This window comes from Brugia malayi, assembly GCF_000002995.4.
Source record: "Brugia malayi strain FR3 genome assembly, contig: Bm_v4_Chr2_contig_001, whole genome shotgun sequence".
Classification (NCBI taxonomy): Eukaryota; Metazoa; Nematoda; class Chromadorea; order Rhabditida; family Onchocercidae; genus Brugia; species Brugia malayi.
The window spans coordinates 3176788-3191580 of record NW_025062476.1 but is presented as its reverse complement, the minus strand read 5'-3'; the positions used below and the strand labels follow the sequence as shown (position 1 = coordinate 3191580).

The 14793-nt window shown below is 35.5% G+C and overlaps 1 protein-coding gene across 1 annotated transcript in view; it reads right to left on the bottom strand.

Moving 5' to 3' along the window:
- Window positions 1-2292: 2292 nt before the first annotated feature.
- Bm10372 (conserved hypothetical protein,hypothetical protein) overlaps window positions 2293-14793 on the bottom strand; it is a gene marked incomplete at both ends in the record, with an annotated part of 29368 nt that continues 16867 nt past the window's right edge. Inside the window, 21 exons of the mRNA XM_043078267.1 lie at window positions 2293-2442; window positions 2891-3057; window positions 3354-3471; window positions 3786-3854; window positions 4264-4413; window positions 4534-4716; window positions 5193-5383; window positions 5541-5901; window positions 6103-6915; window positions 7466-7780; window positions 8486-8566; window positions 8941-9201; window positions 9778-10542; window positions 11992-12183; window positions 12343-12504; window positions 12725-12858; window positions 12930-13146; window positions 13346-13507; window positions 13725-13880; window positions 14188-14466; window positions 14657-14752. Of these exons, the coding sequence (XP_042934201.1) occupies window positions 2293-2442; window positions 2891-3057; window positions 3354-3471; window positions 3786-3854; window positions 4264-4413; window positions 4534-4716; window positions 5193-5383; window positions 5541-5901; window positions 6103-6915; window positions 7466-7780; window positions 8486-8566; window positions 8941-9201; window positions 9778-10542; window positions 11992-12183; window positions 12343-12504; window positions 12725-12858; window positions 12930-13146; window positions 13346-13507; window positions 13725-13880; window positions 14188-14466; window positions 14657-14752 (5022 nt within the window). The remainder of the gene's footprint in view (window positions 2443-2890; window positions 3058-3353; window positions 3472-3785; window positions 3855-4263; window positions 4414-4533; window positions 4717-5192; window positions 5384-5540; window positions 5902-6102; window positions 6916-7465; window positions 7781-8485; window positions 8567-8940; window positions 9202-9777; window positions 10543-11991; window positions 12184-12342; window positions 12505-12724; window positions 12859-12929; window positions 13147-13345; window positions 13508-13724; window positions 13881-14187; window positions 14467-14656; window positions 14753-14793) is intronic.

The window sequence follows — 14793 nt, the reverse complement described above, 5'->3', positions numbered from 1 at the left end:
TATCATCTTTGAATTATGCAAAACAAAAAAAAAAGACAAATATGTAAGTAAGTAATTTCAACAACAAAAAAAAAAAAGAAAAAAAAATCGAACTTTCGATTTGTTACAATTTGTCCGCTTTTCTTTATTTAAAAAATTTTAAAAACAATGAAGAGTTTTCTCAATAATATACATACATAAACACTTTTCCATCGCAAACAAACAAAATTATCTAACAAATAGAGACAACAATTGGACACTTTCACAATATTAGCAAGAAGCCACGAAGGAAATAAATTTCACAAGGAACAACAAAGAAAAAAAAAAGAACCATAGTTAATAAATAATGAAGAAAACAACTTTTCTAATTAAACATAATAGCCAACTAAAAACTATCCGTTTTCAACCAGCTATAAAATATAATTTATTCTTGTCATGATTATTAACTGAAATATCTTTTTCCTTCTTTCATCTTCTGTAATTTCCTGGATTTCATTTCCGATATAAAAGACACACATATCCTTTAATTTTTAAAATCAAAATAGATAACAACACATAGAGTATTTTAACCATGTTATCACAAGAATCAAACGAAAAGAAAATATACAATGTACTGGGAGATGGAAGAAAAAAGTCTGTTCAAGAACAAACAAAAAACCAGCAAATACAAATCGTAGAACAAAAAACAAATACAAAAAAGAAAAAAGAAACCTCTACACCTACATCCTAAATTTGTTAAAGTTGTGGTGTATGGTGCTTCCCTCATCAATAATCACAAAACATCATCCTATCAAATCTCGGTAAATCAATCGCAAGGAACCAGTCAGCTATCCGGTCTTACCTGCATGATACTGCTGGAAATCCTAACCTTTGCGTAACAAAATACAGTTCTTAAAACTTCTCCACGATAATCAACAACTTGATTACTTTTTCTACTTTTGATTCACTTCAAATTATTTACACTTATAGCGACAATAGTAATATCTGATTCAGGTATAAATACGTTACACAAATGATGAACACTTCACAACCTGCTGTATTATTACAATGTAAAGGACAGTTGTAAAAAATAATGAGTAATCTACAAATTTTTTCACTCTTCAATCCGAATCATCTTTTTAAGACAATACATTTACCAGAGATTCTTCCCAAATTTGATATTTTTTCCTTCACTGAAAGTAGATGAACCATGCATAACTTAGGGACCATAACAACTCATGCACCAATGAAATGGACATGATTTTCTCAAGCACCTAACAATAACAACTCCAGATAGTTTTTTGCATAAAACATTAATCCCAATAAATAAAATCATGAAGATTCGAGAGATACACATTAACTGGTAGTTTGTAACATCAGATTAGAAAATTGGTAAATGATATTGTTAATAATCATCATAAAAGATACATATACATCTTCTGTAAACAATTGAATTATTTTTCAAAAATGGACCACAAATGAGTCATTGGCACAAATGAGTCAATCAATGTACAGTAGTAGTAGTACCGATCAAAAAATAAATTAACCAGTATTGAGAGAGAAAAGTCAAAATACAAGTAGTTATACAATTATATATTCATAAATGAAAACGCAGTTCAATCAACAGAATAATAATTAGCAACACGACAGTTGTATTAAGAGCGCCAATAGTAGCAATTGAAGGTGCTTAACCGTAACACCCAAATTCCAGCGCTGGAAAAAAAGCTTCGTAAAGAAAAACAACAAAAGACCGATGCAGGACAAGCCAAAAAAAGTACTAAGACGGAGGAGAAGTTCGTAATATGTACCAATTAATTAACCGTTCATTAATCTCTTCCAGCATCATTGTAAACTAAAAGTAAAAATACATTCCTTGGAGTGGTTCACTGAAACACGTCAATCGGCATTACGTGAAAATGTTACTTGCTGCGTCGAAATATTATGTGTATATATTATACAATTCATGGAGCTACACTTAGCTAACCTTTCAATCCTCCTCTTTACATACGCAGTTCAAACATTCTTTAAAAAAAAAGTCCCACCTTACGCAATCGACTCAGCAAATAACTTTTTTATAGGAAAAATTCTTTGAAATGTTCCAAAAAACATGAATAGAAGCCAAAGGGAAATAAAGTGCCACAAATTCGAAGGAAAAATATTTTTCCGATATGAAACACTAAATTACAGTATGCATCAGAGATCAATATAACATCATAAATTTTCTGTCCACGAAATTTCCATTTCAACAATTTCTTCCCATTGTTCAAAACATCTTTGAAGACACCACTTCCTCAAGACATTTTATATAATTGAGAGCTACCTTATTTCGACAGACTAATTTGCAGACGTAATGACGACGAATAAATAGCTAGCTTTCTGTTGCCTGAATATTTCCAGCAAATCCGGACTGTTCTTCTGCAGGAATGCAGATGCAAAATCACACGGTGGAAAGATGTGTACAATAGTATTAGGCGTCGGATTCTGCTGAAATAGAGAAATGTTACCAAAATATATTACTACATATACAACGTGATATAGAGCAAGCAGTAGTACGATGTTTACAGTCCACAACCAGATATACCAGCTATTTAACAAATCGAAAAAGCCCTATAGGGGGCCTTTTACAAAAAATAACAGAATCCTACAAATAAATTTTTGATCCATTAGATGTGATTATCGATAGGAAAACCAAAAGAAACGAAACCAAAATGAGGAGTCCAAAAACAAGTATTCAGGAATGAAAAGAAAATAGAATTAAATTGGAATTCCGTTTCCTTAATCTCACAAAACGAAAGTAATGATAATTACGAAAACCTAATAATTATACATTCCACTTTAAGAATAATGACAGAGAAAAACGCAAACTGACGTATTAAATGTTAAACGAGAGGAAGTTAAACTGAAACCTATCAAAATCATTTAAAGATATTACCTCGTTGCCAACGTTGCATATTCCAGCAGCTTGTTTTGATTCCAAGTAATCAACAAAACGTTCTTTGAGAAGCTCGGACTGACTTTTTATATCTTCTTTGCTCGGACCACATGAAAGACAAATCAACGCGATGTACGAATGCTCATCCATCATTTTGCATTGAACACCTATAATAGCAAATTGTTTTGTTCACATAAGAACTGTGTTTTGATAGCTTTGCAATCCTTGCAAAAGGATAACTAATAAAGAATTGAATGATAAAATGAACAACACAAACACGCGACTAACTACCAAGTGGTATAAATGGTGGCCAACATACAGTTCATCATCATCATATAAATGGTAATCCAACATACAGGATCCGAAAAGGTGTGAATAGCATTGCATCTCCCATCACATAAATTTTAACTTCAAAATGATAAAATTTGAAACATTTCACTCTGAATGAAAAGAATTTGCATACTTTCAAGCTGACCCGCTTCCATACGCATTCGCTGGTTAATTCTTATTAATGGCATATGATTTGATGTTGTTGTAAATTGATCTAATGAACGTTTGCACATTTCAGCATTACCGCCAACCTGTAGAAATTCATTTATCATTGCTTGTTCGCAAGAGGTATGAAAGATCTGTCAGCTCAACAATCACTCACTAATGTTTTGGTGAAATCGCATGTTACAGTGATAACTCCCATATCGACGCCATTTCTCAAACAGACAGCACCACGGTGTGGTGAAAGTACAAAATAAAGAAAATACAATGTAATATTACTATACTCTTTATTGATTCATAAATTTATAACTTTCAATAAAAATGCCACATAAAAATTAGGATTACCAAGATTTTCCAGCCTGAAATTTTTCCAGCCTTAAAAATCCAGTCTAAAAATAGTTACCTTATGCATCTGCACACGAGTTTCGTTTGTTTTAAGTGCAATTATTCCTTGCCACATTACCGGATACCGCTGTAAATAGATAAAATAGATGACATTGATCATATAGCATGATAAGAAATTAAACACATTTCTTTTTCTTTTTGTACAAAAAACTATGGAATAAATTACGAAACGGCTCAAGCTGAGAAAACATTATCTGGCTATAACTAGGTAATCGACAATACATCTTAATCAGGATCAGACTTTGATAACTGTCATCACATTTCATTTCATCAATTGAATTAATAAAAGTGTAAAAAGTGCAACTCAATATCAAACGTATAATCCATCCGCTTATAACTTAACTAACATTGGCATATCTGCACTCACTAATTAACATAAAGTGAATTCAGAAGCAGCACCGATATAATATTAGGGTGGTACTTTCAGTTTCAAAACCAAACAATAAAGTGCAGAAAAGTCGAAAGAAAAAACTTACGGCGATAACCGATGCAGCCGGTAGACCAGCATAAGTTTTGACTTGCTGCTGCTGCTGCTGCGCTTGCTGTTGTTTCTGTTTCGATGATTGTTTGACATCTTGTTGACGTTGTCCAGCTCCAACATGATATATTCCCGATTGCCCAGTCATCTGTAATTGCACAATCCTCAAACTTAAGTATGTACTAGAGTGCTTTGCTTGAATATCCTAAAACTAGAAAGTCATATTTTATTATTATTTTTTTTTAAATAATACACCAATAAAATGTACCTGCTGTGTAGAGAGTAATGATGACTCGCACGAAATCGGAAATGCACCAGTGGCAGCACCGTAGAGAGAATTCAGTTGTTGAGCTGCAATATTAGCTTGCTGTGGAGAACAAAGTGTAGTCGCTGGCGAAGACTGTTGATACAGATTAGACGTCAAATATTGCTGTTGCTGTTGTTGAAGATCCTAAACAAAGAACTTCAAGTAAATTTCACCTTGCGAAATAGATGAAAGAAACACAGTAACTTTCCAGCATGTATTTTCATTTTTTTCTTTTTTACCCAAATATCCTATAGTAACTCATTTTTCAGCTTGGGTAATGATAAATAGTATGACTGCCAAATCCATGACGTGAAAGATATGGCTTGATAACTAACAAATATATTTGTTCTCAGACGACGAAATTATACAGCCTTATGTGGTGCAAACGATGAAGAGTTTATAATGAATTCAAAGACGAAAAAGTCGCGATGAAATAACCCCCAGATCTTCAATTTCTTTAAATCATTGCAGAGAAAAAGATAAAGCGACTTATTTGATTAAATAAAAAGATGTCAAGTTTATGCTCTTGAAGAGAAAAGTGCAGTAAATAGTAGATATATCATGTTCTAGAAGCATTATTCTCAACTTACTGAGAAACAAGGAAATTGGGCTAAGCTAACCGCTAAATGCGGCTGCTGTTGCTGCTGTCGCTGGGTATCTTGTCGTACAGTACCAGGCAGTACACCTGCAGCGGCAACGGCGACTGCTGCTGCTGTTGGATTATTCGCTGGTCCTGAATAACCACCTGGTCCATATGCTCCTGCTGCCGCAGCTACGTTTCCACCACTGTAGGCACTTGTTGCTGCTGCTGCTGCAGATCGAAACACTAATGATCAACACATAACTCTGTCATTGCTTTTAAATTAAAGTAGTTGTAAATTTCAGTTATTCCATTTACGATACACCGCATCTATGACAAATGTTTCTGTGTAAGTAAACGCATCATTATAAAAATATGTCGTGTATACCTTGGAAAGTATTAAAGAGTGTTGAACGATACATCTGCTGTAAATATTGCTGTTGCATTTGAGTAAATGGTGAAGTTGTGCCAGGTAAACCGATTGCAAATGCAACCGCTTGCTGTGCAGTCGGCGAAAGTTGTTGTTGCTGCTGTTGTTGTTGTTGGTGTTGCACCGTACGATTTATTTGATGTGCAGTATTTGTCGATGCACTTGATCGACTAGCTTGCAAATTTGATGCAGTTGCACTCGAAGGCGTAGCCCCAGTACGTCCCATTAATGGTGCAGCAAGCGGTGATGGAATTGGATGATTGTGGCGCACTTCTGCGGAAACTTTCCCCTGCTGTTGTTGCTGCTGAGTTATTTGAGTCTAAAATGTGCATATAAAGCTATAAATATAGAATGAATGGACCAACCTAACATGAGCACGAAAGAGTGGATGGTTTGTTAACCTCGATGCTGCATGAACAAGAAGTTTCAATGAAATATTTTCCTCACCAAACATAGATGGCTTACCAAAAAAGCATAAATATATACGAGGAAGATATGACGTTCTGTTCATAAAAACTACCTGCTGTTGGTGCTGTGGTTGTGTTGCTCCGGTTGCCGGTTTCTTCGGTAGATTAGCATATAAATCATAGGGACTGCTACTGATCGATTCTTGGAGCGGCGTTGTTGATAAACCCATTTGTTTGTTCAAATCTAGCTGCCTGGATGCAGCAGCTACACTCTGTGCAGCTACTACTGCTGCAGTGCTACATGTAGAACTCATCATAGGTGAACCGTAATTTATCGATTGCTGTTGTTGCAGGTGTGATTGAGCTACCAACTGGGTTGTTTGCTGTTGTGATGGCGTTGCCTGCACAACTTGTTGGCGCGCATCGGACAACTGCGACACAGCATGTACAGCACCAGCACCTACTGCATTAGCTATATTTTGCATGTTATCTGCGGTTTGCTGTTGCTGCAGGAACAAATGCTGTTGTTGCTGTTGAAGCGGCATCTGAGGTGAAGTAAAGCTGGCTGTGCCAGCTTGCTGAACAGCATTTCTACCTGAGTAATATGATGGTAAATTGCCTGTTGCTACATTCTTTGACTGCAGCGGATGTGATTGCTGCTGCTGCGGTATCGCAGTGGTTCCCTGTACTCGCTGCTCGATCGGAGGTAAGTGTTGCTGTTGAAGATATGTCGTTTCAGGAACTTTCATGATCTGTGATTGTGACTGTTGATAAGTCGTTAGACGAGTACCCTGCTGCTGCTGTTGTTGCATTATAGCTTGACCCATGTGCTGCTGCTGTTGCTGCTGCAGTACCATATGACTATTACCATGGACAATATTTTGCTGAAGCTGCTGTTGCTGCTGAGGCGGTTGCGACAAAAGGCCCTAGAAAAGATCATTAAGACAATAGCATATTGAACTGAAAATTACTTGGTACTCAGATACTTTATAGATTCAACTGAAAAATCGGAACAACAAGCATTCCACTACCAATTAATGTGTTATAAATTAACAAAGAAATTCAAATTTTACTTCCTACACGAAATATCACTGTGACCAACCACTACCATATCACTCATACGAACACATGTCACAAATGATACATATAATGACTTATTCTGTAAATATGCCATGAACCACTTCTCCTTGATGGTGCAGAGACAAAGCAGATCTAAGATCTCTAGAACTGCAAGAAGAAGAAGGGAGTAGAGAACGTATGCATTAAGTATGCATGGTAATTTATAGAATAAAGTTACATTTTCAGAACAATTTCAATTCGCAAAAGCGTATTTAGCAGTGGATTGAACAATGTGGTTCCGAATATTTCAACACAAAATTATAATGGTGTCAACACAAGTTGACGCCATTATAATTTTGATAAATAGAAAAATCGACAGGTACGAATGATCTACGATGCTAAGTACTGTAAGTATACCTGCTGCAAAGTTATCTGCTGCGGCATTTGCAACTGGCGCTGTTGTTGTGATTGTTGCATATGATAACCGCTGCTTCCATACTGTTGTTGCTGGGTATGCGACGGTCCATGTGCAGCACTTTGATAATCATATTGCGATGTTTCGGCACCTCTTGAGAAAGTTGTCGACGGTAGAACTTTCTGAGTGATGCTTCCTTGCGTAGACGCAGCCGCAGCTCGTAAAACTGCTTCCTCTTTTGCCTTCTTTGAGTTTATACGCATTAGTTGCTCAGCATCTACTTCCATATACCCACCGGCCACTACGTCATCAATCACCTACAAAAAGTGGTGCAAAAGATTTTTACAGTGCCGTCCGGACATATTCGAGGATGCAAACCTAATCGTTGCATGTACCACAATGCTACCAAGACTCTATTAATCCACCAGTAAGAATTCCAAGTCAAGAAACAGATGAAGTAAACTAGATTTTCACACAAATGATTAAAAAAAAAAAATTGTAGAGTGGAAAAAAGCCAAACTCATGCTAGCACTCGGACTTATTCCATCCCCAAAAAGATTTTTGTTCAACTCAATTTATCCAAAAAGGAAATTAAAATTCTACAGTCCTATGCAGCAAACCATACCAGCTCACGTTACCACCTCTGTAAGCACATCAACCCAACAACGTCTAACAGCAATGATATGTCATTTAAAAAACAGTAGGGATTTTGCACATTTTTGGGCACATAACAACTCGGTTGCATCCATCCAGTAGCAGCACTGTAATCTAATACTATTGCTAATATCTATCACTACTATTAATAAGAAGCAGTAAGAAGTAAAAAAGCATAAAGCGTTAAACAGAATTTTTCCTGAACGAAAAGTAAGAAAAAAGTAAACGAGCTGAGCAGTAGCCGGCGGAAAGATACGGAAAAATGAAAGAAGTGCAGTGCAGCAAAAATATATCGAAGTGCAGTGATAATATATATAAAATCTATGTGTGAATGTATGGATAGTACTGAATTAAATTAAGAAAGATACCTCGTCAAGATGTGAATCACTTCGCTTATCATCTGTGTCCATTTTACTTTTATTGCCATCCGTATCTTCCAGTTGCATTTCCTGTAATAATTCTTTAGACATTATATTCTTAATAGAATGTCTGAAATATGAGAGATTTATATCTCATAGCACAGGCATTAACTACGTACAGTGAAGCCACGATCCATGCACCTCAAGGAATGCTAAATAACCGTCAAAAATTGGAGCCAACCTATTCTACTTTTTTGTGTAGAGATGGATATGAAACAGCTGTCGTCTTCAGTCAAAGATAAAAAGATAACCAGCCTACTCTTTTAATGATTTATACGAAACAGTCACAACTGCCTCTTCCACCTAAAAATTTCCTAAGTAAAATGAACTCCCAAAAAAAAGTCTGAATAAAAATAAAAGTCTACTTTGTATGTCAACTTACTATTACTTTATTCACATCCTACCTGATGTTCGGCATCTGTTGCTAATTTCGATGTAATAATGTCATCACTGTCGACATCTGCATTATCTTGAGAATCGCTCTCTTCCTGCTGCTTATTCGCACTCAAATCCGCAATTCCTGCTGTATCCGTCAGGCTAGCACGTCTCGAATTTGTACTGCCAACACCTTCACTCAAATAATCCATAGCAGCACTACCATCTTCACCGCTATGCTGACTTCGATTATCGTCTAAAACAATCGACTGCACAGCAAATTCGGTTTCCTGCAAAGGAGACATTATATTTCGACCACGTTTTTCAATTTAACTTAAACTGTTGTGTATCAAAACAAAGTAACTCATCTAATTCTTTGCCAACTTATACTTAAAATAGATAAATCCATCAGCTGTCAACAATACCCAACCTTAAGAACTTTGAACTTTACCCTCAACTCGCTATAATTGGCTTAGCTCAGCATTAACATTATTACAATCTCATACAGATATATAGGGCTACCTTAGTAGTGCAAAAACTAGAACGAGCTACGCACGGTTGGAATTCAAGTCTCAAACAATTTAGCAGAAGTTCATGACTAAAACAAACTCAACTTTCTGAGAGTTATAAAGATTAACACCAGATCTTGGGAATTTATTTACACTTAATCCAGAAAAGATAGTAAAAAGAATTTTTCTCAGAAATATGTTTTTCGAAACACGAAAAATTGTGCTGAACCTCCCTACCGTGCTGTGTTTAACCTGAACCGCATTATATTGACAACAAAGTGCAAATGCTTGCTTAGTGCATAAATTTACGTACGTATAAGACAAATTTTTTGCAGTAATTTTCTTGCATGCACAGACCTGCACATCGTGAACATCATCTTGCACTCGAACGGTAGCAATACATTCAGAACCATCCACATGCTCTTCTACTTCCATCACCGTTTCTTTCTGAAGATGCTCGATTTTATAAGTGGATTCTCGGCGTTGTTGTTGCCTGATACCACCAGAATCACTATCAATATCTTGATCCGGCAATGAATCAACATCACCAACTCGTCCCTCATCAATCAATTCGAAACTTCCGTTGGATTCAGCATCATTCACACTGTCTAAAATACTTGCTCCCGAGCCTTCAACATTTTGGGGTTGCTGCTGTTGCTTCACTACTGCATTACTTACTATATCTGCACCATGAACTGTGAGATCGATAGAACATTCAGCATCTGAATTTGGTACAAAAATGACACCTTCGCTGACCACATCACTGGAAAACAACTTCTCTTCGTTTTCGGCCTTTTCAACACATTCTTGCTCCGTAGCACGACTACGACCAGTCTTGAGTATTTCTGCAGATCCCGAAATCCTGATCTTCTCTGATCCTAAAATCTGCTGTTGGTTTTGATCCTCAGGACCATCTTCCAGCTGAGTTTCTAGATTGGCCGATGATGTTGATAACAAGCTTGTCTGGCCACTTTCACTGCTATTCGTTGAAGACACTGAATTTTTACGACCGATGACACAGCGATCAACATCTCTACCTCCATCTCTTTCATCATCGTCGGATGTGCAAAGCTCCTGTTGTTGTTGCTTTGGTTGATTTTGGTTGCGATCCGTGTTTTCCTGCTATAACATAAATGCAATATGTGTTTCCCATGTTTCTATTATGTTTAGTACATCAAATTATCGCACAGCACAAACTAAGCATTTGTGTTTTTAATACAGTATTAGTTTTGTGCTTTTGGAAATATGATTTTCATAAATCTTTAAAAAACAATAAAGAATATTTGCTAAAATGATTTATGGTAACTTCTTTACCAACAGTACTATCACCATCATTCGGGTAAAATGTTACATGTTATAAAAACCTCGAATGTTTTAAAACATAATACACACTACAGCGCTTGAGGTGATGTAACAGTTTTAAGCGTGCATTATAAGCAAAAAGTAGCATGAAAATTATGAAAACAAGCTGGAAGCAATAAAGTCATAAAATGCAACTTAAGACCATCCAGAAAAGGAATATAAGTTAACAGTGTACTACACTAACTAATCCTCGACGTATATTCACATGCATGCATGCAAAATGCTTTAGAGAACGAAATCTAGCTTTTACTAAATTAATCCTCCCAACAAAAAGAATACACAAACATTGTAAACACTCCCGTTCAAAATGCATTTTGATTTTATTTCTTGGGCAAACACACCACGTTGATTCAGAGTGGAATTTATTGAAGTTTTCTCGTTTCGGGATCTCATTCAAGGCATCATCTATTTGAAGAAAAAGCTACCCCTTTTATTCATTCCTAAAAGTTTTTGACATTCCCGTGACTAATTCAGCTTACACTGTATGTATGCCCAATGATGTTTTCCCAAATGAAAAGGTTGAAGAATATATACTAGATTAATATATAAATCCGAAAAGAAATGTTTATTCATTCTGCATTCTTCCGTTCAGGATCAGCGGAATTTTGGCAGCAAGTTTGAAAAACTGACTAGGTGAGAAGAAACATACGTCCTTATCTGTCCAAATTTTGTATAAAACTACATTAGACAGCATTCTCAACAATTAAGGAAAAATCTTTTCAGTAGTCGTTGTTTGGTACTTTACAATTTACTAAAACGCATGCATATTTTGAGAAAAATGGGGTGAATTTTGTTAGGAAAAAAGATGTAAAAAAAGATGTAAACAATGGCAGGAGAAGTTTAAGGCATAATATTACTACAAAGAATAAGGATTCAGAAAAACACATATAAGGAGATAGGATATCCAAATTTTCGTAATCGAGATAAAATTTTTCAAAGGTTCCCACTGCATGTAATCTAATGAAGTGTAATGAAGAACTAATTATCACTTGCTTCTTTCTATAAAATATACCAGACAAAAGTAAATATCAACATGTCTTTTGCCTATCCCTCTGGTCAAAAAATCGATACTTTTTTTTAACTGTACAAAATGTACAAAAATGGAACCTTAGTTTTTTATCTAAAAGAAAATTTGGTAACGAAGCAGCAGTTGCAAACGATGAAGCCAAAAAGCTCAAGCAAAAGGGAAACACTAAACGAAAAACTTACAGGATGTCTGGATACAATATCATTGTCCGCTGTTACTAAGGGTCTATCGGTTTCCAGCTTCTGTTCCACTGAGTCATACTTTTTAGACTGATCTGACTCATCGTGTGAGGTATTCTGAGGTGAAGGATATTCATTCGATGTAGTATGTAAAATTATATTCGTTGCACATTCCTCCGAAACACAGTCCATTTCCTAAAAATTAAAAATATCTATCAGAAAAAGACAAAAATGTCTTGCTCCCCATACATGTTAAGTTATATTAGTAGTCGAAAGATTACTCGCAAATTATGTTGTACCGTTTGAGAAGAGAATTATAAAACTAAAACGCTTATTAATTAGAATATTACATACGGTGTGCTCCATTTCTACCGTGCCAGGCATAGAAGCGACTGATATTTTTGTTAATTGTGGGATATCAGGTCCTGTGTTCGTACCATCGGACGGCAAATCACTTTTACTTTCCGGTCCGGATATATTATTTCTTATATTATTTGCATCAAAATTCTCGGGAGACTAAAACGAAAGTCCAACTTAAATTGTTGTATTTAATAAAATACAAAACAAAAAAAATTATTTCTTTATCATTTATTATATTTAATTCATCAAAAAAAGTACTAGCTTCGATTTGTAAGATTTTCAGCCAATGATGGTATGTTAAAACGTTGATGTCACCGCTATTACCAACCTTTTGCTAAAAACAAAAATTCAAAATAGATCATCTGTAAAAACTAACTTTACTTGATGGTTCCTGCTTCATTACCAACGCATCATTCTTTTTCAAATCCTCATAAGAATCAGAATCTGTCCCAGACATTTCTACTTTCAATGATTTCGGCTCCTTTCTGCTCCTTTTCACTTGTTCTGAATCTAAATTCATGATAAAGGAAACAAAAAAAATCTACGAATAAAAATTCTGAAATCGCAGTAAAAAGACGTACTTTCGGCTCTAAGATGCCTTTTGCGAGCACCTTTGGTACTAGATGATTCATGACTCTGAATAGCTGTTTTTGGACTTCGTTCATCAAAATTAGGTCCCGTACCATCAGTGCAATCACTATTAGCTTTATCCATTTTTTGCCGTTCACCTTCATCTTGTAATCTCTCATCTTTTTGTTTCGTCATAGCTGCTTCTCGTTTCTGTTCCTCATATCGTTCCTGAAACATATACAATCCGAGTTCTGCTTATCCATTATCCAAGTGATTCATCACATGCACCTTTTCGGAGAATTTTTCTTTGCTTAGTTTGTGAGAAAACACTTTCTAAACCAAAACATTGAAATCTATTTCACTGCAACACTACTGATTTCAGCAAAGTATACATCATTTACTTTCAATGAAAAATCCAAACACATACTTTTTGTTCTCTTTTTAACTTTTTCGCTAGTTTCTTTTCAAACTGCCCACTAATTCCAGGTTTCCGATTTTTTTTCTTTTGTTCGGGTGTGGTAGACGTCTTTGCTTTAGTCGTCTTCTTATTATCTTCACGGAACATTGAAATTTCAATCAAAGATTTCTCCTGAAATGTTTTCCATAGCACTATACTCTAAGAAAAGTATTCTTTTCTTTTTCTTCTTCAAGATAGCTGTGTATGCATAAAAAACAGCCTAAAAAATTTAATATAAACAGCTTTTCATCGCGAAATGAACTGCATTACTGCATTTGCTTTTCGCTGAAACAGAACACAATTGTATCTGTATTCTTATTTCCAAGTTACAAGAGGAAAGAACAAATACCACTTTCTGCTTCTTTTTTTCTGGAACTTCTACAGTGTTTGCAATAGCAGCAGCTTCACACACTTCATCATTTTTGCTGCATCGCTTCTTACCAGTAACCTTCCTCTCAACCGATTTTTCCAAAACTTGCTTGCTCTCCACTTTTCGTGGGACAGTCTAAAATAAAATCCATAAATATGAAAGTTTTTCAAAACATTTATTATAATCACTAGTACAATCCTATGCATTCAGTTCCACTCCTATTTTACCATAACGTTCTACTGATTAAGAATCACTCTTTCTGGCGGCTGATCTAAATTAGGTATTCACTATTCTTCTTGCGAATTAAAGGCTTTGTACATTTCCAACTACTAATATATCATGTTTACTCGTATCATGGTGTAAGGAACACTGGATAGCATATTCTTTAAAATATGCATTTTACAAATCAAATGAAAACATGAAAAATGTGCCACGGTAATACCTTTTTTCCTTCTTCACAAGATTCATCATCACTTTCCTCCAATTTCTCCTTTTTGCGTTCTTTCTTTAAACTTAAACGCCTAGTATTTCCCGCCTTCTCTTTTTCGTCTTTTAATTTCTGATTTCCATCGATCTTTGTGACAGCTTTTTTACCTTCTTCTTTTTCATCCTTTTCCTTGTATAGTGATGGGACGATGGAACCTCTGGAATGTTTTGTAGATTCGTCATCCGTGGAATAAGTTCCAAATACGTCATCCAATGACAACGACGTGGTTTTTTTCTGCAAAACCATCACTTTAACAAAGAAAGCACCAAAAATCCACGCAAAAGAATGACAATTATTCAGCGAGTACAAATCCACCCAAAGACATAAAAAAGTTCAACGAAGAACCTACTACTAGAGCTAGTCTATTCCAACCACCCAATATTAACTGATTAATAAAATACACGTACAAATAAACGCAAAGTACCTGCTTTTTACAAGATTTTGATGTTGCTATTTTTCGACTGCGTCTTCGTTTCGAATGTTCTTCCTCTGATTCAGACCTTTCCGAATCCTTGTCAACCTATAGATATCAACGTATAAAACAGATACTGAAGAATTGTA